Raw genomic sequence first — 26,238 nt, 5'->3', positions numbered from 1 at the left:
GAAATGATCAGAAGGCAGCCTGTCGGCGACGGGAGAAACGACGCGCACCCTGTACCTCGTACTTTCACTCGTGATATTTCGTAGCCATCCGTACATTTTCTTTAGCTTAAACATCATTCATTTATTTTTTAAGATGATCCATTTCTGGCGGTGTAATACTGTTGTAAGGAAGTGTTTATGGTCTGTAGGCGTCTCCTAACATCAGTACTAGAGAAAAACGACTTTTACTAGAAAGTTAAACAAGAGTACTTGCTTCGCGCTGTAACTGTGCTTTCCCGAAGTACCTCGCTGCGGGCGTAACGGGCGTTATTGTGTCTAGCCACAGCGCCTCACACCGCCGTTCACTGGCAACGCCATGCAGTCCACCGGCTCCTTCATCCAGCGTGGGATCTGAAGTGTTACTCCCGACTGTGAGCGTTTTGCGATACCGCTCTACCCTCTGAATGCTACATGACGCCTGCAGACTCGATGCAAATTCATAAAACTGGAAAATAAGGAAAATAAATGCCGCTTGAACAGAAGGGGTACCTTGCACTGGCTGGAGGAGTAAGTAAATTACGTGTAACCCCTCCAACTCTTACACTTGCTCCGTCCACGGTCGTGCGTGCCTTGCTCGTGCTTCACTCGACAGAAATCGGGAGACTCCAGTCAAATACGACTGTATTTGCTTCTGCACGCACTAGCATCTTTGAGATCCTGGAGTATAGCAACAAAGTAGCAGGAAAGACTCCATTGTTGAACATGAGTGTGCAGGGGGTGGCAGCTTTCTGAACCCAGTGCACTATCGCCACACAAACGATGTTAACAACAGACGTGTGATCGGGAGTAATAGTTTCTTTGTGGTGCTATTTGTACGAAACGGCCGAGTAGAGGTGACTACAGCGGGCATTTACATGGTGATTATATTTAAACTTCCAAAACGCAGTAGAAGTAACACTACTGGTCAGAATGACGTCAAATTGCAACGGTTTACTATCGGAGAAGGGGAAAAAGGGCAACAGAATAAAAAAACAGTTCGAAAATCGCTCAATAGCTAACGCAGTATGTCTCAGAGTCCGTAAATGAAAACACTTGTGAAGCTCACGACTCATTGAAGTTTGTGTAAACACGCCGTGTACACGGCTTTTCCTTCTTTCGCGTCTGCGGCGTTCGCTATGACTGTCTCCGTGCAGGATCGCGGTGTACTTGTAAAGCTGTATAGCAAGAATGATGACTGTGCATGCGTCGCTCTGCAGGAGTTCCGGACACTGAAGGGTTTGAGAAAAGGCGCTGGTCCGATGACTGCCGTGGGTCTGGAGAAAATGATTCGGAAATTTTCGAAAAGACGGGTTCCTTTGGTGTGCAACTTGGTGCAGAGAGGAAACGAACTGATTCGACGTCAGTGGAAGCAATGGCCACAGAAACGCAGGAGGAGATGAGTGGTGGTGTGCAAACGTGTGGTACAAGGAGAATTACCCGAAAATTGGACATACCTGTGAGCATGGTGCGTAAAATCCTACGAAACATCTTTCTTTGCTATCCATTCAAAATTAACCATGTGGACGAGTTGCTCCCTGTTGACATGAATGCAGGACAAACATTTTCCTTACAACTTCTTGCTCGCATGGAAGTGGATAATGACTGACCGTGGAAGATTTTGTGGACAGACGAAGCCCACTTCCATCTGACAGGATATGTCAATGCACAGAATTGTTGAATGTGGCCGGCCGGAGTGGCCGTGCGGTTCTAGGCGCTACAGTCTGGAACCGCGCTGCCGCTACGGTCGCAGGTTCGATTCCTGTCTCGGGCATGGATGTGTGTGATGTCCTTAGGTTAGTTAGGTTTAAGTAGTTCTAAGTTCTAGGGGACTGATGACCTCAGAAGTAAAGTCCCATAGTGTTCAGACCCATTTGTTGAATATCGGCAACAGAAAATCTACACACAAATCAACCACTACCACTTCATCCTGAAAAGGTTACTGTGTGGTGCGGGTTTGCGGCATCATTTATCATAGGACCATATTTTTTCGAAGAGACGGGTGCTTGCGGTCCTGTTACTTGTACCGTCACTGGTAAGCTATGAGTGTCTTTTGCGCAACCACTTCATTCCAGGTCTCCAACAGTGTGGATTTGGGGATGGGATCATTTTTTGCAAGATGGTGCACCTCCACGCATTGAAAATCCAGTTAAGTAGCTGCTGAAGCGCCATTTAAGAAATCCTAGATTATCAGCTGCCATTTCCCTACAGCCTGGCCGTCCCGATTACCTGATCTTAATCCGTGTGACTTCTGGCTGTGGGGCTATCAGAAAGAGGTTGTGGTCAGTGTTCCGATTGCAAACTCAGCTGCATTGAAGGCACCCATTGCGCAACACGTTCTGAACGTGATCCTGGAAACACTTCGATCAGTTGTGGAACGTGCTGTTTCTCAATTTCAACTTGTTTCAGAAAACGGTGGACAGCATATTGAACATGTTTTGCGCCAGTCACACGGAAATTAATAAACCGATTTGATTTTGACTGATGCTTTTAATGCGATTTTTGGCGGCAGCACAATTAATAACTGATGTGAGTGATGCTTTTTATGCGGGTTTTGGCCTCGGGACAATTGAAAACCGATTTTTTCCCATCAGATGTGATATGACCCTGCCGTGGTGGATGGACTGACGCTACTAAAAGTATCACACCTGTACACCCATGCACACTGAGTAGTGTATGTGGTTTAACGTCAAACGAACGCTTTAGTCGACCACTATTAGATTATGATGCTTACAGTGTCACCTAGTGCTTTGTTTTGTAACTATTTATTTTTCTTCTGCCATACATTTCCGCTTTCTCCGATAATATTCCGTTGCAATTTGATGTCGTTTTGACCCGTGGTGTTATTTCTACATCGGTTTGAAAGTTTAACTTTAATTATAATCACCCTGTACATATACAGACCGAGCGAAAGGCTTCTTTTCAAGGACAGAAGACTGGAGCACAAGGGTTAGGAAGATTCATGGACCTCTCACGGTTGATCCTGAAACCGCTTTCTTGGTTGTTCTTCTTCCGACCTCTGTGTCTGTGCCCCTGCGAGGGATCTATCTCGCCATCCCCTTGGTGCCGTGTGGCTAGGGCCTCCCGTCGGGCAGACCGTTCGCCTGGTGCAGGTCTTTCGATTTGACACCACTTCGGCGACTTGCGAGTCGATGGGGATGAAATGACGATGATAAGGACAACACAAAGTCCCTGTCCCTGAGCGGAGAAAATCTCGGACCCACCCGGGAATCGAACCCGGGCCGTTAGGTAGGACATTCTGTCTCGCTGACCACCCAGCTACCAGGGGCGCACATCGCCTTGATACGACCGTCAGAACACCAACACAACAACGAATAAATCGCACGATGTCATTTCACAAAATTTCCCTAACTTTCTTAACACACATCGTACACATGTGTGTTTCAGGCAAGGGTGAGAGCATCTGGGACCACACGCTGCACGCACAGCCCAACCTGACGTCAGACGGCCAGAACGGCGACGTGGCGGCCGACTCGTACCACAAGTACAAGGAGGACGTGAAGCTGCTCGTCGGACTCAATGTGAGTGCCAGATTGAGTCGATTCTACACCAACTCTTCAGGACCATTCTGTTGTTACTGCTGAACTAGTGAAAGGAAGATATCTCCTTACAGTCAGCGAATATCTTTCTCAAACTTACTGCATCAATGACCAGTGCCATGTTAACAAGTACATGCAAAAAAGCCATACTGCTTGTAATACGTATTCAATACATTTTCCTCCGACGTAGTCCATTGACTCATCAATTTCATATGTCTGCGGCTTGGAATCTCATTGGCTGGAGTAGAGTTGTCTCCAGTGATGAATCCCAATTCTAATCACGCCCCGATGACGAGCGAAAACGTGTCTGGAGACTTTCAGAACAGCAGTGGGGTAGCAACCTGAGTGTCGGCCGCCATACGGCCCAACAACCAGAAGTGGCGGTCTGGCGTGCCATTTCATTCCACAGCAGATCCCCTTTGGTTTTCATTCGCGGCGCCCTTACATCACTCTGGTACGTCGACCATACTCTACGCCCCGGTTTGTCGCCCTTCATCGCTTACATCTCAGCAAGACTGTGCCCACTGGCACACGCTGAGAGTTTCTACCGCTTGTCTTGGTGCTTGCCAGACACTGCACTGGCGAACAGGATCGCCGGATCTCTCTCCAATTGAGAAAGTTTGGAGTGTTATGGACAGGACACTCGAAACCTCGGGATTTTGTCGATCTAACGCAACAATTGGACAGAGTTTGGCACGATATCCCTCAGGAGGACATCCAAGAACTCTGTCAATCAGTGCCGAGCCGAATAACTACTTGCTTAAGGGCCAGAGGTGGACCAACGCTTTATTGACTCGCTCAATTTGTGAAGCTCTTTCTGATGAATTAATCATCCAATTTTTCTGAAATTTTAATCATTTTTTGTCCCTACATGTATATCACTTCTGTCGATTTACGTCCCATTCCGGTAATTCCTTCGTGGTGCTTCGTTTTTGTCTTAAAATGTATGCATCCATAATTAAACTTCCAGTCCCTCTCTAAAAATGGGCTAGAATGGTCGAGCAGCTTCTCCTAAGCCAGACATTTCCGCAGAGAATGGTAAGCGAGGCTTCAGATGGTGTAAAGAGCCACGCCACGGGCAATGGATGACTGGAAACCATTGATTTGGAGCAATGAATCGTCATATACTGAACCGTAAAATTACTACTAGTTCACCAAAGGTTATTAATCACAATTAATACACAAAATGTAAAGTGGAAGTAGGTGCCAAGTAATAACTGGTGAAATTACACACAATTTTCAGTAACACTCTTTATTCAAATTTTGTGCAAGACTTTACGATATTTAAAAAAACCAACAATCATTTAACGAACAAGTCACAATTTACGATAGGAAAGGACTTTTAAATAATTAAATTATTATAAAAAATTTCACGGCAGTAAAAGGCAAGTACAGACAAGCAAAATGGTTCAAATGGCACTGAGCACTATGGGACTCAACATCTGAGGTCATCAGTCCCCTAGAACTTAGAACTACTTAAACCTAACTAACCTAAGGACATCACACACATCCATGCCCGAGGCAGGATTCGAACCTGCGACCGTAGCGGTCACGCAGTTCCAGACTGAAGCGCCTAGAACCGCACGGCCACACCGGCCGGCACAGACAAGCAATTTAACGTATACAACGCGACGTGGTACAATATTTCAAGACCAGCTAAATTACAGGTTAATTTCACTCCATTAATAAATGAATACAATTTGAATAGATGACTTCACTTTTGGGCAGACAAATTTCCCATTTGGTTACAACAGCCGTAGCTACGGCCGCCCACAACAGCCTCACTCAGGCTCATTAAATGGCGCGGAATCTAACTTGTCTGCAACATATAAAGACAATCCTGTTTACAAAAGGTTTCAAAATAAAAAAACCAAAACGCATGAGTCATGCACACCGGGGGGGGAGGGGGGAGGGGGAGGACACTCACAGTTAATAACATTAACATTTCCAAAATATATAAAAAAACAAATTTTACAAATTTCTGCCAGTTAACTTACGGCAAACACAAACGCTTGCAAGGTAGGACTTGCCAATTTTTACAACATTCTCCTTTCAAGGCAACCATTTCTACCCGTAATGAAATGGCAAACTTTTGCATGGCAAGAAAACACACTAATAACCAACTACCTGTATAAAAGACATAAGCACGGTGAGTAAAAGCCTTAAAAGGTATTGGATTGGAAAAAGAACTCACAGCAGTTTCTGCTGACTAGAAACAATATAAAAAATCCACTACGGCGTGCATTAACAACCTTGCTTGATCATAACCAAATAAACATAAACACAAATTTGCGTAAGTTACAGCTTCCAGATGAGCAGGAATTCGTTATGCAGTTGACTAGTTCTTGCCACGAGGCAAAAGAAATTTTTCTTCTTCCTTAGAGTACCTTTTACACGTGAGTCTAGTAATACTAGTTACGGCAGACGAGAGAATGGATCAGGTCTCAGTGACTTGCATTTTAAACAGTACAGCCATTGGTGCCTTAGACTGTCACAGACATGGCAGAGGCTAACAGTCGAATAACCCGCAGGTAAGCTGGGAGGGGAAAGAAGCAATCCGAACCACAGATTTACTCTGACTCCCCCCCCCTCCCCCCTTTCGTTCTCAAAAGGGGACAAACGGAGCACCCTTTCTAATATTACCACCTTCCCGCGGGTGGGCAGACGAGAATGAATGGCGGGAAACCCCTAAAATATGCGGCTGGTATAATTAAGAAGAATAAATAAATTGAATTCAATTAAACTTCATAAAATCTGTCAACAATCAATACTCAACTTCTGGTGCGTTACGACTCCCAGGACTGAACCAAGGCAGCACCTCCAAATGCTCTGCCGAGCCGCCCGCTGCCAGCCGTTTCAACGGACGCAGGAAGGTGCGCCGACTTTCAGAACCTCCTCGCCGGTCGACAGCACACGGCCGAACTGCAAATTAGGCCCTTTCGCGACGAGCAGTTAACGCCCCATACCACGGAGCCGCTGCTCGCGTCGCTTACGCTGATGCCGCGGTCTGCGTGCTGTCCCTCTAGCCCCGGCACAGAAGTCTCTTCTTGATGCCCCGACTGCCAACTCACCACGAGAGCCCATACAGCCACTTCTTAAACCCACGCGAACAGCCCACTTTTCCCCTTTACCGCTAGAGGGAGACACCGAAGCCTTCAATTGCGACAACGGCGCCACCGGCAGGAAACGGAGGGCGACTGCTTCACGCTACGCACTGCGGCGCGCTTTTCAAAGCTGACTTTACTACAGCTCATATACCATGTGAAAATTCGATGGAATGGGTTTGACGAAAGTCTGGAGAACGTTACATGCTATCATGTGTAGTGCCTACAGAAAAGTGCGGAGGAGTAGGTGTAATAGTTTGTCGGTGATTTTCGTGGTTAGGGCGTGCTTCATAAACGCTAAATGAAGAGGAATACAAACATATTTTACAACATTGTGTGCTGCTTACAGTAGAGGTAAAGATCGGGGACTATGATGGCTCTTATCAGAATGACAACACACCATTTTATAAAGCAGCATCTGTGAGGCAATAGATTGTGGAGAATAACATTCCTGAAACGTACTAGCATGCATGGAGTCTCGACCTGACCCCAGTGCAAAACCTTTGGGACGAGTTAGAGCTTCGACGTTTCTCCAGGCCCCAGTGTCCTGCATCATGACCTACTTTGGTTTCGGCAACTGAGTTAGAATGGGCTGCCATTCCTCGACAGATATTCATGTACCTCACTGAAAACGTCCCCAGCAAAGTGTAAGGCGTCATAACGGCGACAGATGGTCATACCCGATTCTAATGTCCGCTAATAGGTGTCTGGATACGTTAGATCAGATACCGAGTGGTTATAATTAAAGTGCAGCTACTCACAGAGGTCCCGTATGGCAGCGAAACTTGGTGGATATTCTAATGCGTCAATGAGGAACTGATTTTCGCTGAAAAAAAATAGTTCCAATTTTGGCCACCAGGTGCTAATCTGGCGCTGCGAATGAAAGAAATACGTACAGAAATGTTTTCGTACGTAATATATTAGCAACGATACCTGGGCAGAAAAGGTCAAACAAGTCAGAAAGGCATAATGTTGATGTCATTATTAAACACTGCTATACACAATTTGTTCAATATGAGCACCAGAGACGTCGGCGAGGTGCTGCATCCATAAACGCCGCAGTCCTGGTGGAATCAGAGCAACGCGTTCCTGTATACTGGCGTTCATATCAAGTAGAGACCGGACGTATCCCTGGGTTGGGTTGGGTTGGGTTGTTTGGGGGAAGAGACCAAACAGTGGGGTCATCGGTCTCATCGGATTAGGGAAGGAAGTCGGCCGTGCCATTACAAAGGAACCATCCCGGCATTTGCCTGGAGTGATTTAGGGAAATCACGGAAAAACTAAATCAGGATGGCCGGAGACGGGATTGAACCGTCGTCCTCCCGAGTGCGAGTCCAGTGCGCTAACCACTGCGCCACCTCGAGTTTTTTTTTAAATATTTTATGCCAGCTGCTCTTTTTTTTATTAAAGCCACTGCGCCGCCCTTTTTTTGTTTTCTTTTGTTTTTTTTCACGACTTTTTTTTTAACAAAAAAATTTTTTTTCTTTTTTTTCCAAAGCCAAACTCAAATTTCTTTTTCCTTTAAGAACAAATTGGGAGGAATAAATAAGGGATTTTTTTCTTTTTTTTTCCGAAAGAAAACAAAGACTCCAATTCTACTGGTTTCTCCGTCCAGTAAACAAAAATGAGTCTCCTTCGTCTTGTTGGCGAAGAAGCAATCTTTTGGAACAAAAACAAGTTTCTCAAAGCCAAAATCAAATGTCTTTTTCCTTTAAGAACAAATTATGAGGAATAAACAAGGAAAAGATTTTTAAGTCGTCGTGCGACTTGTAGTTAAAGTCCAGTTCTTACAGGAGCTCCTGAAGTGTATCCGCCTACAGCATGCCAGCTCGTCTAAACGTGTCTTCTCGTGGCGTAGGCGTGGGTTCTGGGTAGCAGATCGATTCAGTTCGGTTCGGTTTATACAGTTTTCAGCTTCTCAGGGCTTGGACGTTCCAGCTACTAGGTGGGTCATCGAAAGTGCTCCTTAAGAAATTGGAAAAATATTGTTTATAGCGTGGGTTGCGTATCAGGACGCAGTGTCGTTCGTTGAGATAAGTCCAATATCCTAGCGTAGACTTGTCGCCAGAAGTAAAAAGATAGCGGATCGTGTGGCCACAGATCCAATTCACAGAGTTAGTTTTGGCGGAGGGGTAGAAAGTATTATCGGGATACAAAAGCATGTGGACGTTGATCTGAGCCGGTGTCTGGCGAGTAAGAAATGCCAAAATACGTCGCGCAAGTGTCCAGACGTCTAGCGCTGTGCCACAGTGGAACCGGTGGACATCCGTGTCATCCACTCCACAGTGGGTGCAGAGGGATGAATCGGCGAGATGGATGCGGTGCAGACGATCTCGGTTAACTTGTTTGGCATTCACGGTGATGTACCACGCTAATTGAACATCTGATTCGAGAAAACGCGCATGGATCGCCTTCCATATGTGTCGCCACACGTACTGTGGATACTTACGTTCGATGGGGTTGGACGGGCGGCACTGTTGTAACAATTCGGAGACTGTTTTCGTGAGGTACAAACGTGTAAGTGGTAAGGACCGGTAGATATAACTGAACTCCAGGAAAAATCGTTGGATGTAATAAAAGGGGGTGGGAATGGTCGATACCAGTACTGGGGCGGACAAGGAGGCCGGTGCAAGGTTGTGAAGCAGGAGGCTAGTAAGGTTCTGCGGGCAACGATGCCAAAGTTTTAGTTGGGAGCTGACGTATAGTGCCTTGACAGGAGTCGGCACGTGGATGAGTCCCACCCCGCCACGATCTCGTGGCAGTGCAAGGGATTCATACTGCACCTTGAATAACATCCCCGAGCTGACGAAGGAGCCGAAAGCCATCAACAGTCGTCGCGCCAGGAGATTTGGGACTGGTAGTACTTGGGCCACGTGTGGTATACGGGAAGCATGATACATGTTCACGTATTGCGCGCGTTGGATAACGTCGAGAGCTCGTAGCCGGTCATCTGCGAGATTTGCTCTGATTGTCTGTAGCAAGCGTCTACCATTGATAGTCGCTGAGCGGCGCAGGTCTGCTGTGAAATCAAGTCCAAGACACCGTATGGTGGCGGCGACACTAAGGGGGGCAGCGCATCTCTCCGGCAAGCCCTCACCAATGAGCAGGACCTTGGATTTTGACACATTGAGGCAGCTCCCCGACGCTTCTCCGTAAGTCGCCACCCATGTCAGTGCTGCTCGTACTTCATCTTCACTGCGCGGATATAGTACTATGTCGTCTGCGTAGGCTGTACAGCAAAAACGGTGGCCTTGCACAGCCATGCCTTCCAAACGTTGGCGCATGCCCTGGAGCAGGGGTTCCAAGGCGAAAACATACAAAATCGTGGAAAGAGGGCATCCTTGTCGTACAGATCGTGCGATGACCAGGGGCGGTGTGAGGCGACCATTGTACATGATTTTAGAGGTTGCACTACTCAACAGGCGCATAACCACTGTGACAATACCGCCAGGAAAACCCATATGCTGAAGAACTGCCCGTAAATAGAAGTGGTCAACACCGTCGAAAGCCTGGCTAAAGTCCAGTGAAGCCAAGGCGTCCGCTGTTTGTCAGGCCACAGCTGCGGCTGGCGCGCCGCCAAGATAGCCTTGAGACGCCTTATCGGCGGGGTCAAAGGTCATGCGCTCAGAGAGCTGACGTAACATGCTGTTACCAACTCTATGCCGACAGATTCGAGATGTACGCTCCCCAGTTCTCAGCTACGCTACAAATTACTTTATTTATGAAAATATAAAGTACAATCACCAACAAACTTTACATATTCACAACATCCTTTTCCTTTAATCCAAATAAATACAGTTTCGTTAACAGATAATTTACGTCTACTACGGGTATGAAGGGAAAAAGGTGAAGGTGAATTATATTTATTTGGATTAAAGGAAAAGGATGTTGTGAATATGTAAAGTTTGTTGGTGATTGTACTTTATATTTTCATAAATAAAGTAATTTGTAGCGTAGCTGAGAACTGGGGAGCGTACATCTCGAATCTGTCGGCATAGGGTTGGTAACAGTGAAACGTCCCCTTTGAACAATTATACATATGACTGTGCTTAACCTGACACACAATATTTTTTTAGCGCAACGCAATCTGACTTTCAAAATTCCCTACAAAAGAATGGCCCTGACTAACATTAAACTATACCTTTCACAAATCACTTACCTCACAAAAATCTTCGCTGCTCAAGCTACTGCAATACAGCGAGTGCCACTACTGCCAGCTAAATAAAAGATTCAAACTACGGAAGGCACTAACTACTGATAGGGATAGTTAGCAAATGAAAGATATTAATAGAGAACAAACAATGTATTTACCTTGATATCATCATGTATAAATATACCAGTTCATGACAAATTACAAATCTCCGCCATCTCTCTCTCCACATCCACCACTGCTGGCGGCTCACCTCCAACTGCGCAACGCTACGCGCTGTTCACAGCCAGCTGCCTAACACTACAATGACGAGTATTACAACAATGCAAAGCAGCCACAGACTGCACACAGCACAGCCAGTAATTTTCATACAGAGGTGTCGTTACCAATAAAAAACCTAAACAGCCTACTTACATAGAGAAAACATAAACAGCCTACTTACATAGCCCCCATGCTCCCCACAAAAATTTTACAAACTTTTTTTTTGGGCAGTGGCCAATAATGATTTGATAAAATTTTTCATAATTACAATAACAAAGAAATCAAATGCACACACTTATTGATATTATGTTGGTCAAAAGCTCAAATTTTCTCACAGTCCATAAAGACAGTCCTGATCATTCATTACGGTGAAATATAGTGTTTTTCTCAAAGTCTGAGCAGTAGAAGAAAACGCACACGGAAGTAGTGGATTTCCATGGAGTCTTGAAGAAGTAGTGTTGTCCTTCCAACGGAAAGACAGTGCTGACTCTTGACATGCATACAGGTATTGGGTCACAACAGAGCAAACCCACTGCAGAGTCAGTCGAAGTTTTGATGAATATTGGTAGGTAGGTCATCACTGAGCAGACCCACTGTAGTCCTGGTAGAGATTACGGTATTGGTGGGCCACCAGAGGTGCAGACCCACTGTAGTCCTTGTAGAAATAATGGTATTGATGGATCATCAAAGATGTAGACCCACTGTAGTCCTTGAAGAGATAACGGTATTGGTGGGCCACCAGAGGTGCAGACCCACTGCAGGCCTTGTAGAAATAATGGTACTGGTGAGTCAGCAAAGGTGTAGACCCACTGTAGTCCTTGTAGAAATGGCCAGCAGCCATCTGTTGCGACTGTGCAGGTGCACAATCACCATCGAAGAGTCTTGCGGACAATATAGCAAGTCCATAAACCACCACTTGTGCACTCACAAAGTTTCTGGAATTGTCCTTAGATCCAGCAATGCTGTTATCCAGTCCCTTGCTGAGTTATTAACACACGTGCAAACACTCACAGTCCCAACTTCTCACATATTATCCATATACTATGACCAACAGAAACGTGTGCAGTGAAATGTAACTAACAAGTTAATAATAAGATGAACTGGTGTCAATTACAATTTTATAAATTTACAACATTAAAATACAATTACAAAGGTACAAAATACATCATTAAAGAACATAATAATACAGATAACATTTGTAGTACAGGCTTTACAAAAGAACAGAAATAGACATATTCGTCAGTGTTACAGGAATTATGACATGAGTACATACATAGAAGATCAGAATAACTTGCGAAACATCAACTTCACACATGAGCATTTAAACAGAATGAATAATGTCTAATATCTTTACAAAGTAAATAACATATTATTAATGCCAATTATATTTGAGGATAACAGTATTCCTCATCATAGTGAATGTAGCTTAATATTAAAAGAGGAAAAAATTCTATGAAACTACACAGAGACAGGAAGAAAACAACTACACAAGGGTACACAAACACATAGTGGGATAACACCAATAGTAAAGGACAGGGTTCGTTTTCAGTGTAACATGTGGTACTGCAGTCCAACCCAAAACTTCATATATCTTTCCTCTTATTTCATCCTTTGTTTCCACCAAAAAAAATTCTATCTAAGCATGCTTTCTGTATTTATATGTTCACACATTTCTTACCTCAACATTTATTTCCAAGAAAATCCTACCTAAACCTGTTTTCTCAATGCATTTCTTCCAATTCATCGCAACTCATTCTCTTAGAGGCTACCCCCTCTTAAGCTAACTTAAATCTACTGAGCTCAGATGCTAAACTAAGGGACGAGGCAATGCAGCATCACATAACAAATTATCACAAACAGCAATGACAAAAAAATGCCAATTTGCAAAGCAAGCAGCAGCAAATCTAAATTAACAGATAAAATGCAAAATTACAACTAATATGAGCCAATGTGCAGCAACAAAAAATAAATCTGGCTTAGCAGAGTAACACAAATTAAAGTTCAGTAGCACTATGCCTGGCAAACATTAGCTTATATCTAAACATGACATAGCTCAAGCAGAAAAAATAGTACACTAAAGATAACAATGCAGATAAGGGAAATGTATAATCACATCTTAATGTCTAAGTAATTAAAGTGGTGCACCACAACAACTGATTGTAAAAAGAAATATTACCATGTACTTGAAAAGAAAATTATGTGTTACTGTTACTAGTTCCTTCTTATTGTTCTTTCCTTTCCAAGTGCTCCTTTTTTAAAGAATGTGGATCATAAAATAATTATTTAATAGATCTGTTGACAGAAAGTGTTCACATTAGCAAATGCATTTTATTTTATAAAAGCAATGCTGCAACACAGCTGGAAACCAGATATCAAATGAAATAAGCAATTACGCAAACCAAAGCATAAAAATATAATTCAATAGTCATGTGACATTTCATAAGTCAGTAGCTCTCAACTCTCATAGAAAGACACTTGTCATAATCAGGTGTGCAGATGTACGAATATTTCCCATCAATTCATAAGCATTGCAGTAATTAGCACAAAGTACGAGTAATCATATGTTTTCAGGTAATGAGCGTGTAATATTTGCGATGCTTTCTACAAAGGAATGACAATGGCCAGGATAATGGCCTTTCCTTTTTTTTTTCCTGTGCTCTGAAAGGCACGCGCTAATGGCTTTTCCTCCAGGCGTCTGACACAGCTGGGTGCCCACGACGCATTACGTGCAGGTGGTCACTTAACTTTCTTACGGAAATATTTACCGCTACAGTGACAGTCTCATATAAAAATATTTCACAGGTCAAGAATTAGCGTTGCAAATCTGTAGAAACAAAATCCTATAAATATAAGTGTCCAAAAAAAAATATTGGTCAGCATTGTGATACAGTCACACATTTCATAACTCTTAAAGTACGTTTCTTGGTTTCCAACATCCTGTTTCACAAGTCAAGAGTCCCTACCCACTATTCATTACTCCTTACCTTATTACACATATACGTATCCATCGACACTCGTCAATATTTCGTCATTATAAATATGAAGCATAATCAAATAACTCATATAGCCTCAGCCTATTAATCATAAACATACCTCAGCAGCATAATACACATCGTCGTCGTAAAAATAACATCATAACACCTCAGTCAAATCTCAAAATCGTCGTAGCTTCCTCCAATAATTTCAAAACCTAAAAAAAATTCTCTGCTCATTTCAATAGTGTCATCTACCTCAAACATACTTTAAAATCATGCTCCCTTACCAAATATATCATTCAAAGCTCTCATAGTATCACAATGGTTCCAAAAAATGTGAGCATTTCTCAAAGTACAGACAAAATACAATTTCGTAAGTGTGAAGTTATCCAACTGTGTAATTACGTAAACATCTGTCACTGATGTAGTAAAAACGTTTGTCTGTCTCAGTTAAATGATCAGATAGCTGTGTAATTTGTGTGTTAGAGAAATATGGTACCGATGTGTAAAGTTGTATAAGCAAATACCATATTAGCTAGGGTTCCTTGTGGTTGCCACACACATGGTACACAAAGTAAGCGTGTACCCCCCTGAGGATTTATGTAATTATACCCTCAGGTGTTACAGATTACACCAATTGAATGAAATATATCACGGAAAACTTTCTTTGTATCATTGTACTCCAAATATCTTTAAAAATAAATGTTTTAAGTACAAAATTAATCACTCAAATGCGTGTCCTGTAGCGCTAAATGTGCGTCTTGTTGCAACATAATCTCTGTGGAAGTGTCGTAGTTATCGTCCTCCGAAAGCTAAGTTCTGCAGAAGTCAATGTACTTACCTCATAATACACAAAAGTGAAATGCTTTGCGTATAAATGTCTTAGTTATTACGCTTATTGCCGTGATGAGGAAAGTACTGTGCTGTAACGTATTGTTGTGCTACGGAAAAGGCAATCTCATTGTAGCTATACCACAAAAGTTACTACTATAACATGTTTTACTTTCCAGAATAAAACAGAAAACTGTGCAGATATAAAACAGATACACCGCAAAAGCAACATTGTAAATTGTCACTCATTAGTAGCGTCGTGATAAAAATCGTGTAGCTGTCACATAAACTAACCTCTGTGTCATCTGGTATCTCTCAGAAAGCACTTTAAATCCAGAATGTATTTTCAAGTGAACCAAAATGTTGCATTAAAATCTCATTAGCAGTACCAGATATAATGTTATTTTTCTGGGAGCCAGCCGGCGCACGCGGCTGCCTGTGGTGCGAGTCATTGTCTGTCCCTTTGTTGGCGCGCGTCGTTATTGGGATTAGGAGACCTAACTTCTACAAATTGGCCTTGCCGAGAGGGCCCAGCTCTGTTTGAATCCCGCCAGTTCTGATGCAATTGACGTCTGTCGTTATGATCATATCGTCTGTCGTCATTTCGGTGGAATCCGTAGTTTCTTCCTTGTCGGTCACGTGGTGGAGAATTTCTCCCTGAATCATAACTCCGCGCTGAACTGTTGCGTCTGAAGTTATTCTGTCTCCCCTGGTAATAATTGTTTTGGTTCCCATATTGTCTGTTTCTGTGGTTATCTCTGTCATATTCATTACTACGGAAATGCGATCTTTCTCTGTAACTATTATTACTCTGCCAGTGGTTGTCATATGGGTGGTGTCTGTTTTGGTCACGATTTGCGTTGTAAGAATAGCCTTGTCGTGTCCAGTTATTGTTTCTGTCGTCACGGAATTGTGACGTATGTGACCTGTAGTGATTGTTTTCCTGTTTTCGCATCCGGCGACTGTCAGTGTCAATTTCTAATTCTTGTAAGAGTCCCTGAAATGCTTCAATGTCGTCTTTGCAACGTCCTGCCAAAATAATATGTCGTAAATGTTCAGGCAATTTGAGTAAGCAAATGCAGATGAGTTCTGAGGGGCTGTATGGGTTTGACAGGTATTGATTCTTGTGCAACATGTCTTCAAAATATTTCACAAGACTGGAAAATTCAGATTGTTCGAAGTGTTTCATCATTATGATGTTATGTTTTACACGGTCTTGTGTAGCTTGAGACCAATACGCTGAGAGGAAGGCATGATAAAAATCTCCTTCACTGTGACAATCGTGAATGACCGATCGCATTCTTACAGCTGGTTCATTCTCTAAGTAGCCACACATAAATTCTAATCTGTGTTCTAACGACCAGTTGGGAGGAAAACAATGAGAGAATTGATGGAGCCATGCTTGTGGATGAATGTCGTTGCCAGAATTCTTAAATGTTTTGAATTTACGTGTAGTAATGAACAGCTTATAGTCAAAATCGTCATGTCGGCGAGTCGCATATCGGTCATTGTTAGGTCGTGTCGGCCGTTCCATCTCAAAATTCGGTGCACATTGCCAATTTCTTTCATACTTCCGAAATGCCTTGTGTTATTATTTTGCAGCTTTTCCGTGTTTCTAAGTCCCTCTTCCCGTGTTGGAGCGCGAGTGTCCTCTTCTTGTATTACCTGTGTCAGCTGATCTTGTACTTCCCGGATTTCTCTTTGGTGTTGTGTATTAATTTGATTCTGATTTTGTTTGAATTTTCTTATTTGTTCATACTCTTCTGTGTCAGTGAAGGCTACGGGTCTTGTGTCATTCAGATCATCATCTACCTTTGTAGATAAGTTAGTGACCTGATCCGAAAGTTCGGCTACTTTCTCCGATAGTGTACTTATTTCTTCAGTGTGTTTTTCTGAACCAAGTTTCAGAGTGTCCATTTGTGTTGAAATCGTATCTACTGTGTCTTTTAAGTTTTCTTGACTTTTTGCAAGTTGCGTAACCGAATCGGTAGATGCAACTGCGTCAATTTTAGCTTGCAAGGTGTTGTGATTTTCATGAACAATAGTTTGCAGTTCTTTTATGGCTGCTTCGTGATTCTGTAATGCATTTTCATGACGCGAAAAAATAGGTTGGAAATGCTCACAAATTTGTGTTTTTACGTCATTACAGACTTTTTGACATTTCGATTCAATGTTATGTAACTCAGTAGTTAAATCTTCACGTGTTTGTTCAAGCGTGGTGTGAAGATTTTGTTCCATTGCGTCTAACTGTTGCTGTGTTTGTCTCTGGTGTTGTTCCATTGTGTCTAACTTTTTAAGATTTTGTTCCACTGTGTCTAACTTTTGAAGCTTTTGCTGTGTTTGTCCCATTTGTTGTATTAATTGTAATAACAATGCATTGGTGTCTGAAACATGTTCCTCAGTGCTTTTCGGCAGTGAATTTACACCGGAAACATTCACATTTTGACAAGCAGAAAATGTGTCTTGACTTATTTGAGAAAACGGTGAGGATCCAAAACCTGAATCTACTGTATTTGCAATATTGTGTTCTGTCATTCCCGATTCCTGAGGCGAGCTGTTGCCGACCAATCGATCGATAACGCTTCCCTGTTCACTACCTGTATCACTGTCTACACCATTGTTTGCCGCCCGCTCCATTTCCCTGTGCACAGTTACCAAATTACTACTTTGAACATTAGTAAATTCATTACTCGGCGGCGCTGATAAGCTACGCTCGTCGTCACTATTATTTCTCAGTTTAGTTTGGAGCCTAGTGTTACGTTTTTCACACGCCATAATTGTCACAATATTTCACACGATAACACAGAAAAGCACAATTTGAAGTACAAAAATAGGAGAACACATTAACATAGCACTGAAAATAATATGTAGTTAATTGCAAGCGTAGCTGCGAAATACTTGGTGCAAATCTACATGCATGCCACAACTGTTTTACTGTACAACAATGAAAGGCTACAACTGCAAAGGAGGTTCTCTCTACAATTACGCGCTAGCAATAAACAAAAGCTACACTAAATACACAAACTACAAGAAAAAATCAGAAGATTCCAGTGAGGTATCCTAGGCTAAGGGTCGACATATGAAACGTCCCCTTTGAACAATTATACATATGACTGTGCTTAACCTGACACACAATATTTTTAGCGCAACGCAATCTGACTTTCAAAATTCCCTACAAAAGAATGGCTCTGACTAACATTAAACTATACCTTTCACAAATCACTTACCTCACAAAAATCTTCGCTGCTCAAGCTACTGCAATACAGCGAGTGCCACTACTGCCAGCTAAATAAAAGATTCAAACTACGGAAGGCACTAACTACTGATAGGGATAGTTAGCAAATGAAAGATATTAATAGAGAACAAACAATGTATTTACCTTGATATCATCATGTATAAATATACCAGTTCATGACAAATTACAAATCTCCGCCATCTCTCTCTCCACATCCACCACTGCTGGCGGCTCACCTCCAACTGCGCAACGCTACGCGCTGTTCACAGCCAGCTGCCTAACACTACAATGGCGAGTATTACAACAATGCAAAGCAGCCACAGACTGCACACAGCACAGCCAGTGATTTTCATACAGAGGTGTCGTTACCAATAAAAAACCTAAACAGCCTACTTACATAGAGAAAACATAACAGCCTACTTACAACAGCATGTTACGTCAGCTCTCTGAGCGCATGACCTTTGACCCCGCCGATAAGGCGTCTCAAGGCTATCTTGGCGGCGCGCCAGCCGCAGCTGTGGCCTGACAAACAGCGGACGCGAGCGCCTAGTTTTCCTAGTGCTCGCGTCCGGGATAACGCGCGGCTGGCACTGTGAAATATTCTAAGTCCCGCGCAACTGCGCGGCTATATAAGCGAGCGATCTCGGCGGAGCCGATCATTCGCGCTGCTGCTGCTGCACAGGCAACTGCATTGAACGCTGCCAAGATGCCTTACAGGAGATGTCGTCGTCGTGCAAGACAGACCATTTATAGGACTATATGGCCTGACAAACAGCAATTGCCTGTCTCTGTAACGGCAAAGGGCCGTACGGATGTTGTTGTCGCCTCCTAGGGAAGTCTGGTCGCTGGATGTGACGTAACGTGCGACCTTCTTGAGTCGCGATGCCAGTAGCCGTGTGAATATTTTCATGTCGCTGTTAAGCAAAGTAATTGGTCGATAGTCCTGGACCCTCGATAACCCGCTCGGTTTATGTACGGGGATAATAATTCCTTCTAGAAAGGTGCTCGGGACCACTGTCATCGGTGACATCAGCTCTTGTGCGATTGCCGTCCACGTGGAAGCCAACAAATAGTGAAAACTTTTATAAAATTCGGTGGGTATACCGTCAGGTCCAGGAGATCTGTTATCGGAACCCGCCTTGATAGCGTCTACCACTTCATCTGTGGTTACCTCGTCTTGGAGGTCATGCACTGCATCCTCCGGAAGAGTGTTCGTAATAAGCTGAGCGACTTCTGTGACCAGTGCTGCAGAATGCGGTACGGCTGCGTATAGCCCGGCAAAATGAGCATGGAGAGCACGACCGATGCTTTGTTGGGTGTCGTGCCGGCGCCCTTCCACATCAGTGAGGACTTGGATCAGAGCTCGTCGTCGTCGTTGTCTTTCCTGAAGGAGGTGGTACATCGACGGACGTTCTTCAGGGATTCGATTAGAAACTCGAGAACGGACTACAGTGCCTTCCAAGTTACGCCGCATGATCAAGGAGATTTGCGCCTTCGTGCGATGGACCATCGACTGCCGGGCTGGCGAGAAAGGCATCGTCGTACAGTCACGTAGAACGGTGTAGTAGAAGTGCAGGGTATTAGTTTTCCACGCCTTTAATTCCTTCCCATAACTCATCAGAGTCTTCCTGAGGGTCGGCTTCGCACAGGAGAGCCACCATGATAAGGTGGAATCATAGGCTTCTCGACGATGGTGGCAGCGTGCCCACGCTTCTTCGACCATACGGCGACAGTCTGAGGAGGTCAGGTGAGCGACATTGAGTTTCCACAGGCCACGACTATGCCACACTTGCTGTCGGGCGAGAGTGACATCACAGAGGTACGCATCATGGTCTGAAAAGGCCAAGGGCCAGACTTCCGCATGACGTGTGCCATCAGCAAGGGAGCGGGTAACGTAGATGCGATCTATGCGGCTTGACGAGTGAGAGGTGTAGAATGTATAGCCCGGTTGAATTCCGGGGAGCTTCTTCCATGTGTCAACAAGACGGAGACGGTCGATGGTCACTGAGAGAGATGCACAAGGGGAATGTCGTGGGAGTTGGTCCGCGGGCTCTTGTGTCGAGTTAAAATCCCCACCGAGTACCAAATCGTCCTGCGGACCGGTGAAGAGGGGTGTGACGCTTTCGGCAAAAAAAGTTTGTCGGTCATGACGGCGGCCAGTGCCGGACGGAGCGTAGATATTAATAATACGCACGCCGAACAGTGTGAGGGCCATACCTCGCGCAGTGGGGAGGTAGATGACGTCCTCTGCAGGGAGTCCGTCGCGTAGCAGGATGGCGACGCCGCTACCGGTGTCGGATGCGGGGGAAACATGAGCGTTGTATCCGGTGGGAACTAGAAAGTCAGCCACAAACACCTCTTGTAAGAGTGCTATATCCACATCCGCAGAGTAAATAGTGTCTCTGAACATGGCCAGTTTATGGGGGGCACGAATGGTGGCAAGATTCATCGTGGCGATACGATATTGCTGTGTACGGCCACCCTCAGTATTTGCAGAACGTGCGGTAGATGTAGCCGGCAGGTGGAGATCCGCCGGTGGTCCCGCCGTGGTGATAATTACTGGCGGGGCGCCAGCCCCAGTGTCGCCGATGTGGACTCTTGTGCAGACACGCTGGCAGTCTGTTCCACTTGCTCTTCAACGTCATCGGCCCAGGAAGCTGACGACGTGGACATGTGACGGTCACGTACTTCCGGAACGGGTGTTGTGGATTCCGCAACGTGAGTGGCAGGGGGACCGTCGTCATCATTCGTTGACAACGGCGAGGACACGTCCCTGGCTGGGAGAGTATGCGTCACAGGAGGGGCGCCTGTAGCTGCCACATCGCGTGACTGGACGCAATGTGGGAGATCACCGTCAGACATCAGGTCGACATCTCGTGGGGCCGTCTGAGAAAGGGCGTCATCGGAAGGCGTTCGTCGTCGTTTCCTGTGTTTGCGAGGCGACCGCTGTTTTCTGATGTGGCCTTCTGAATCAGAATGTGGTCGCCCGTCGTCTGACGCCGAACCCGTCTGGACAAAGGCAGACGTCGGCACGACAGCGAGGTCGACGTCCATGGTTCCAACAGGAACATCGGTTTCGGTCTGCAAACCGGACGGTCCTGAAGCGAGCACTGGAGGTGACGCCGTGCTTGTGTCCTCGGCGCGTTGTGCTGCGGCGGGTGGCGTTGACGATGCTGCTGGCGCAATCGAGATTGGTACGACGGGGTCCTGTGCAACCTTGGCGTAGGTGATGGGTAAGGACGTGACCGTCGAAGCCTGGGTCTCTTCACGTAACGGCGTCTGTATTAAACGGCGGTGTAAGCATTCGGACCGTACATGTCCCTCCTGGCCACATCCTGCGCACGTTCGTGGCTGTCCATCATACATGACGATGGCCCTCACACCGCCAATCAGCAGGTACGATGGGACATGTTTCGTCAGCTCAATTTTTATTTGCCGGACGCCATTTAATACGGGGTAGGTCGTAAATGTTTGCCACTTCTCCGCGACGTGACCCAAGACGGTGCCATATGGTTGGAAAGCGGCAATGACCAGATCCTGAGGCACCTCGAACGGGAGCTCAAACACCCGCAATGTCCGGAGACCGAATCCAGCATGGGCGACCGTCACAGCACCCATATGTCCATCGGAGTGTTTAAATTTCAGTCCGGTGGCATGACGGTGAATTATGTCATTGCAAATTTCCTCCGTCGACATCTTGATGTAGACAACACTTCCAGTGATGGAAAAATGTATGCCGATTACGTCCTGGGGGTTCAAACGTAGATCCTCACGTAGGAACTGTTCGACTTCGAAAGCTCTGGGTCGTGGATGTTCTGCCTGAAACGTTACTTTGATCGTTGCACGGCGATACGAGTGCGCCATGGTGTACGTTAGTACTGGACTCAATAGACACAAACACCGCGACGCGGAAGTAAACACCGCCGAGAGCGGAGCGTCGGACGGCGCGCGGAGCAGGTCCGCACGCTAGCACGGCTGAGAGCCGACTTACTCGCTCGGTCGTATCCCTGGTAAATGCATTCTCTTAGATACGGAAAAAAATGGAAATGAAGTCCCATGCTTCTCTACAGAGCGTAGGGGAACGATGCGGGAGACCCGCACCGCGTTACTAGGCAAGGTCCTAGGGGAGGTGGTTTGCCGTTGCCTTCCTCCGACCGTAATGGGGATGATTGATGATGATGAAGACAACACAACAAGACAAAAACACCCAGTCACGTCGAGGCAGAAAAAATCCCTGACCCCGCCGGGAATCGAGAACGCTACCGCGAGACCACGAGCAGCGGACCTTTTAGATACACTCAGAGGCAAATGTCGCTTGGGTTCAGGTCAGGTGATCTTCCGGGCTACGTATCTGGAAAACCTTTGGAGATAACATGTTCGTGGAAGGTTATATTAAGCAAATCTTTCGCTGGCGAACGACGAGAGATGTTGCCCCATCTTACATGAAAACAGCGGTTCTTACACAGTTGCGCACTTCCAAAGCAGGAATCACATGCTGTTCAAGGGGGTCTCGCAAAGTGTAGTCGTCACGGCACACCTGGCAGACCCTCTGGGTGTATTCTCTTCAAAGACCATTGTAAAGTGTGTGTGTGAAATCTTATGGGACTTAACTACTAAGGTCATCAGTGCCTAAGCTTACGCACTACTTAACCTAAATTATCCTAAGGACAAACAAACACACCCATGCCCGAGGGAGGACTCGAACCTCTGCTAGGACCAGCCGCACAGTCCGTGACTGCAGGGCCTAGACCGCTCGGCTAATTCCGCGCGGCTTCAAAGAACAGATCGAGCATAAAGATGCTTGAAAATCCTCATTGCACAGACACGTACAGCGGGTGCAATGGCTTCTCGTTTACAACACGCGGTTCAGCAGTACCGCAAATCTGCCTGGGGCATGGATGTGTGTGATGCCCTTAGGTCAGTTAGGTTTAAGTAGTTGTAAGTTCTAGGGGACTGATGACCATAGATATTAAGTCCCATAGTGCTCAGAGCCATTTTAGTACCGCAAATCCAGCAGTTTTGTGTATTCACTGCACTCTGTGGTGTGAAATGCGCCTCGTCAGTGCATAGAATATTGCTCGGCCATATGTCGTCAACTTCGATCGGTGCCATAAACTGAAGAGCAAATTCAGAATGTTGCTGCGGATTGCGAGGTTTCAGTTGCTGAATCGTGGCTATCTCGTACGGGTACGAGTGTAAAACAGATCAAAAACTTCCCTTGGCGTTTACCGTGGGATGGACAATTCTCGCGACACTGCCTGAGCAGCACCGCGGGCGGACAGATGCTGCGTGGTCAGTCACAGCGACAGCAACCCCGTCTGTAACTTCCGCCGGGATGGGACATCAATTGTGGGGTCCTGCCCATTCTATCTCTACATCTACATCTAGATGGATAATCTACAAATCACATTTAAGTGCCTGCCAGAGGGTTCATCGAACCACCTTTCCAATTCTCTATTGTTCCAATCTCGTATAGCGCGCGGAAAGAATGAACACCTATATCTTTCCGTACGAGCTCTGATTTCCCTTATTTTATCGTGGTGATCGTTCCTCCCTATGTAGGTCGGTGTCAACAAAATATTTTCGCATTCGGAGGAGAAAGTTGGTGACTGGAATTTCGTGAGAAGATTCCGTCGCAACGAAAAACGCCTTTCCTTTAATGATTTCCAGCCCAAATCCTGTATCATTTCTGTGACACTTGCTCTCATATTTCACGATAGTTCAAAATGTGCTGCCTTTCTTTGAACTTTCTTGATGTACTCCGTCATTCCTACTTGGTAAGGATTCCACACCGCGCAGCAGTATTCTAAAAGAGGACGGACAAGCGTAGTGTAGGCAGTCTCCTTAGTAGGTCTGTTACATTTTCTAAGTGTCCTGCCAATAAAACGCAGCCTTTGGTTAGCCTTCCCCACAACATTTTCTGTGTGTTCTTTCCAATTTAAGCTGTTCGTAGTTGTAATACCTAGGTATTTAGTTGAATTTACTGCTTTTAGATTAGACTGATTTATTGTGTAACCGAAGTTTAACGGATTCCATCTAGCGCGCATGTGGATGACCTCACACTTTTCGTTAATTATGGTCAACTGCCAGGTTTTGCACCATTCAGATATTTTTTCTAAATCGTTTTTCAGTTAGTTTTGATCTTCAGACGAGTTTATTAGTCAATAAACGACAGCGTCATCTGCAAAAAACCGACGACGGCTGCTCAGATTGTCTACCAAATCTTTTGTATAGGTAAGGAACAGCAAAGGGCCTATAACACTACCTTGGGGAACGCCTGAAATCACACGTCGTCGCGTATAGGGTGCCTAAGGGATCCTGCTTTCTCGGAATGCTATAAAACAGTTCAAGAAAATAGCATTTGTTGTTTTATTTAAATAAAACAGGTTGACGATACGTAACTTTGAAATAACAATGGTGTGCCAAGCGTTGAGCGACGTGCAACATAAATCCGACTCCTTTCCATATACAATGTTCACGCAAGTTTGACAGACAGTTGTGGGTTACTAATAACTGCTGTCGTAGCGTTCTCTGCCAGACCTGTCCGTGTACTGTGCCGGTACTGAGCCAATAATGAGCTGTCGAGGCTGGCAGCAGCGGCGCCTGTATTCTCCTCTTGTAGAAGCCGCTCCTGTCTTGGTACGGTCCTAATCAGCGCACCATTGGCCGACGTCATTTCACCGCCTTCTCTTCTCTTGCGTTCTTCATCTTCATTCCGGCGCTTGTGGTTACACCAGAACATCAGTTTCCTCTCAGGTGCCACACCACGCTCTCCCATTGTCGAATTTCATTATTTCATCTCCTTTAAACCATTTAATGACATCGGGCCTCATCTCAGACCTCGCAGTTGGCGATACTCGGTGTACAGCGTCAAATTTGCAACTGGTGGCCAATATTAGAACTAATTCCGCATAAGCGCATTAGCATACTTACCAAGTATCGCTGCCATACGATAGTTGCAGCCCAGATTGGACGTCCGTGAGCAACTACCCTTTAATTATAACCACCTGTCAGTATAAATTAGTTGATTGCGGTTTTGACTAAATTCAACGCTTCGTGACTGTTGACCGGAAAACATATAAGACGACTTCTTAAGCTCAAGCACTACTTTTTCAGGCGAACGTGTACCGTTTCTCCCTGAGCTGGCCTCGAATCCTGCCGACTGGGGACACGGACAACATCAACCAGGCCGGCATCGACTACTACAACAACCTCATCAACGAGTTGCTGGCGAATGGAATCCAGCCGATGGTGGGTGCACGCACATTCCTTCTTAGCTTTACGACTGTCATACGGCGTTTGACGGCAAAAAAGCGACAATAAATCGAAATTAATATTTTAAAAAAATTCTAAGATTACGCTGAATTGTAAAACACTTATGGAGGAACCTTGTGTCATGCACTCTGAGCAGGCTTGTGTAGGCTTAAAAGGTTACCTTCAGATCTCTTCCACGTATCCCGGCTTGGAATCTACCATGGGTTACTTGATGTCTGGGAACGACTTCTCGAAAGCACCTGCGACTATGTCTTGCCCATTCTCGCGCGCAGATTACATTCAGATCTTTGAATTATTCAGTGCTTGGCCAGAAATGAATGAAAAGTCGGAACTCTAGATGACTAAGGGTTTAGATAAAAAAAAAGTTTTGCCAAGGGTCGAGCTGAGCATGAGGCATTTATATTACCGTAGTTTCGAGGAAGCTGCTGGCGCAGCAGAAATGACATGAAATGACCGTATGGCATTGTTGGCCGGAAGGTCCCATGCGGGGGAGTTGGCTGCCGTATTGCAAGTATTCTTTAGATGACGCCACATCGGCGACTTGCGAGTCAATTATGATGACAATGATGAAGAACCCACAACACCTAGTTCCCTACCGGGAATCGAACCCGGGCCACCCGCGTTGTAGGCGGTAATAGAGAGCAGAACGGAAATCCTGAGGTGGTGTGGTCCAGTCCCTATGCGAAAGCTGTATTTTTCATTTTCAGTTTTTACGTTACTTACATTAAAATAGAGATAACGTTAAATATATTGTATTTCATGTAATGAAACCATATGTGCAGCAGAACAATTTTTTTGTGTTAATTGACTCAAGGAGAGGACAAACAAATCC

The 26,238-nt window shown here is 45.1% G+C and overlaps 1 protein-coding gene across 1 annotated transcript in view; it reads left to right on the top strand.

Moving 5' to 3' along the window:
• LOC124709101 (myrosinase 1-like) overlaps nt 1–26,238 on the top strand; it is a 134,015-nt gene that overhangs the window by 26,538 nt on the left and 81,239 nt on the right. Inside the window, exons 2-3 of the mRNA XM_047240750.1 lie at nt 3,424–3,557; nt 25,248–25,382. Coding sequence (XP_047096706.1) covers nt 3,424–3,557; nt 25,248–25,382 — 269 coding nt within the window. The remainder of the gene's footprint in view (nt 1–3,423; nt 3,558–25,247; nt 25,383–26,238) is intronic.

The sequence above is a fragment of the Schistocerca piceifrons genome, chromosome 7 (assembly GCF_021461385.2).
Source record: "Schistocerca piceifrons isolate TAMUIC-IGC-003096 chromosome 7, iqSchPice1.1, whole genome shotgun sequence".
Classification (NCBI taxonomy): Eukaryota; Metazoa; Arthropoda; class Insecta; order Orthoptera; family Acrididae; genus Schistocerca; species Schistocerca piceifrons.
The sequence above is the reverse complement of the archived record's forward strand: the minus strand, read 5'-3'. Positions and strand labels throughout refer to the sequence as shown.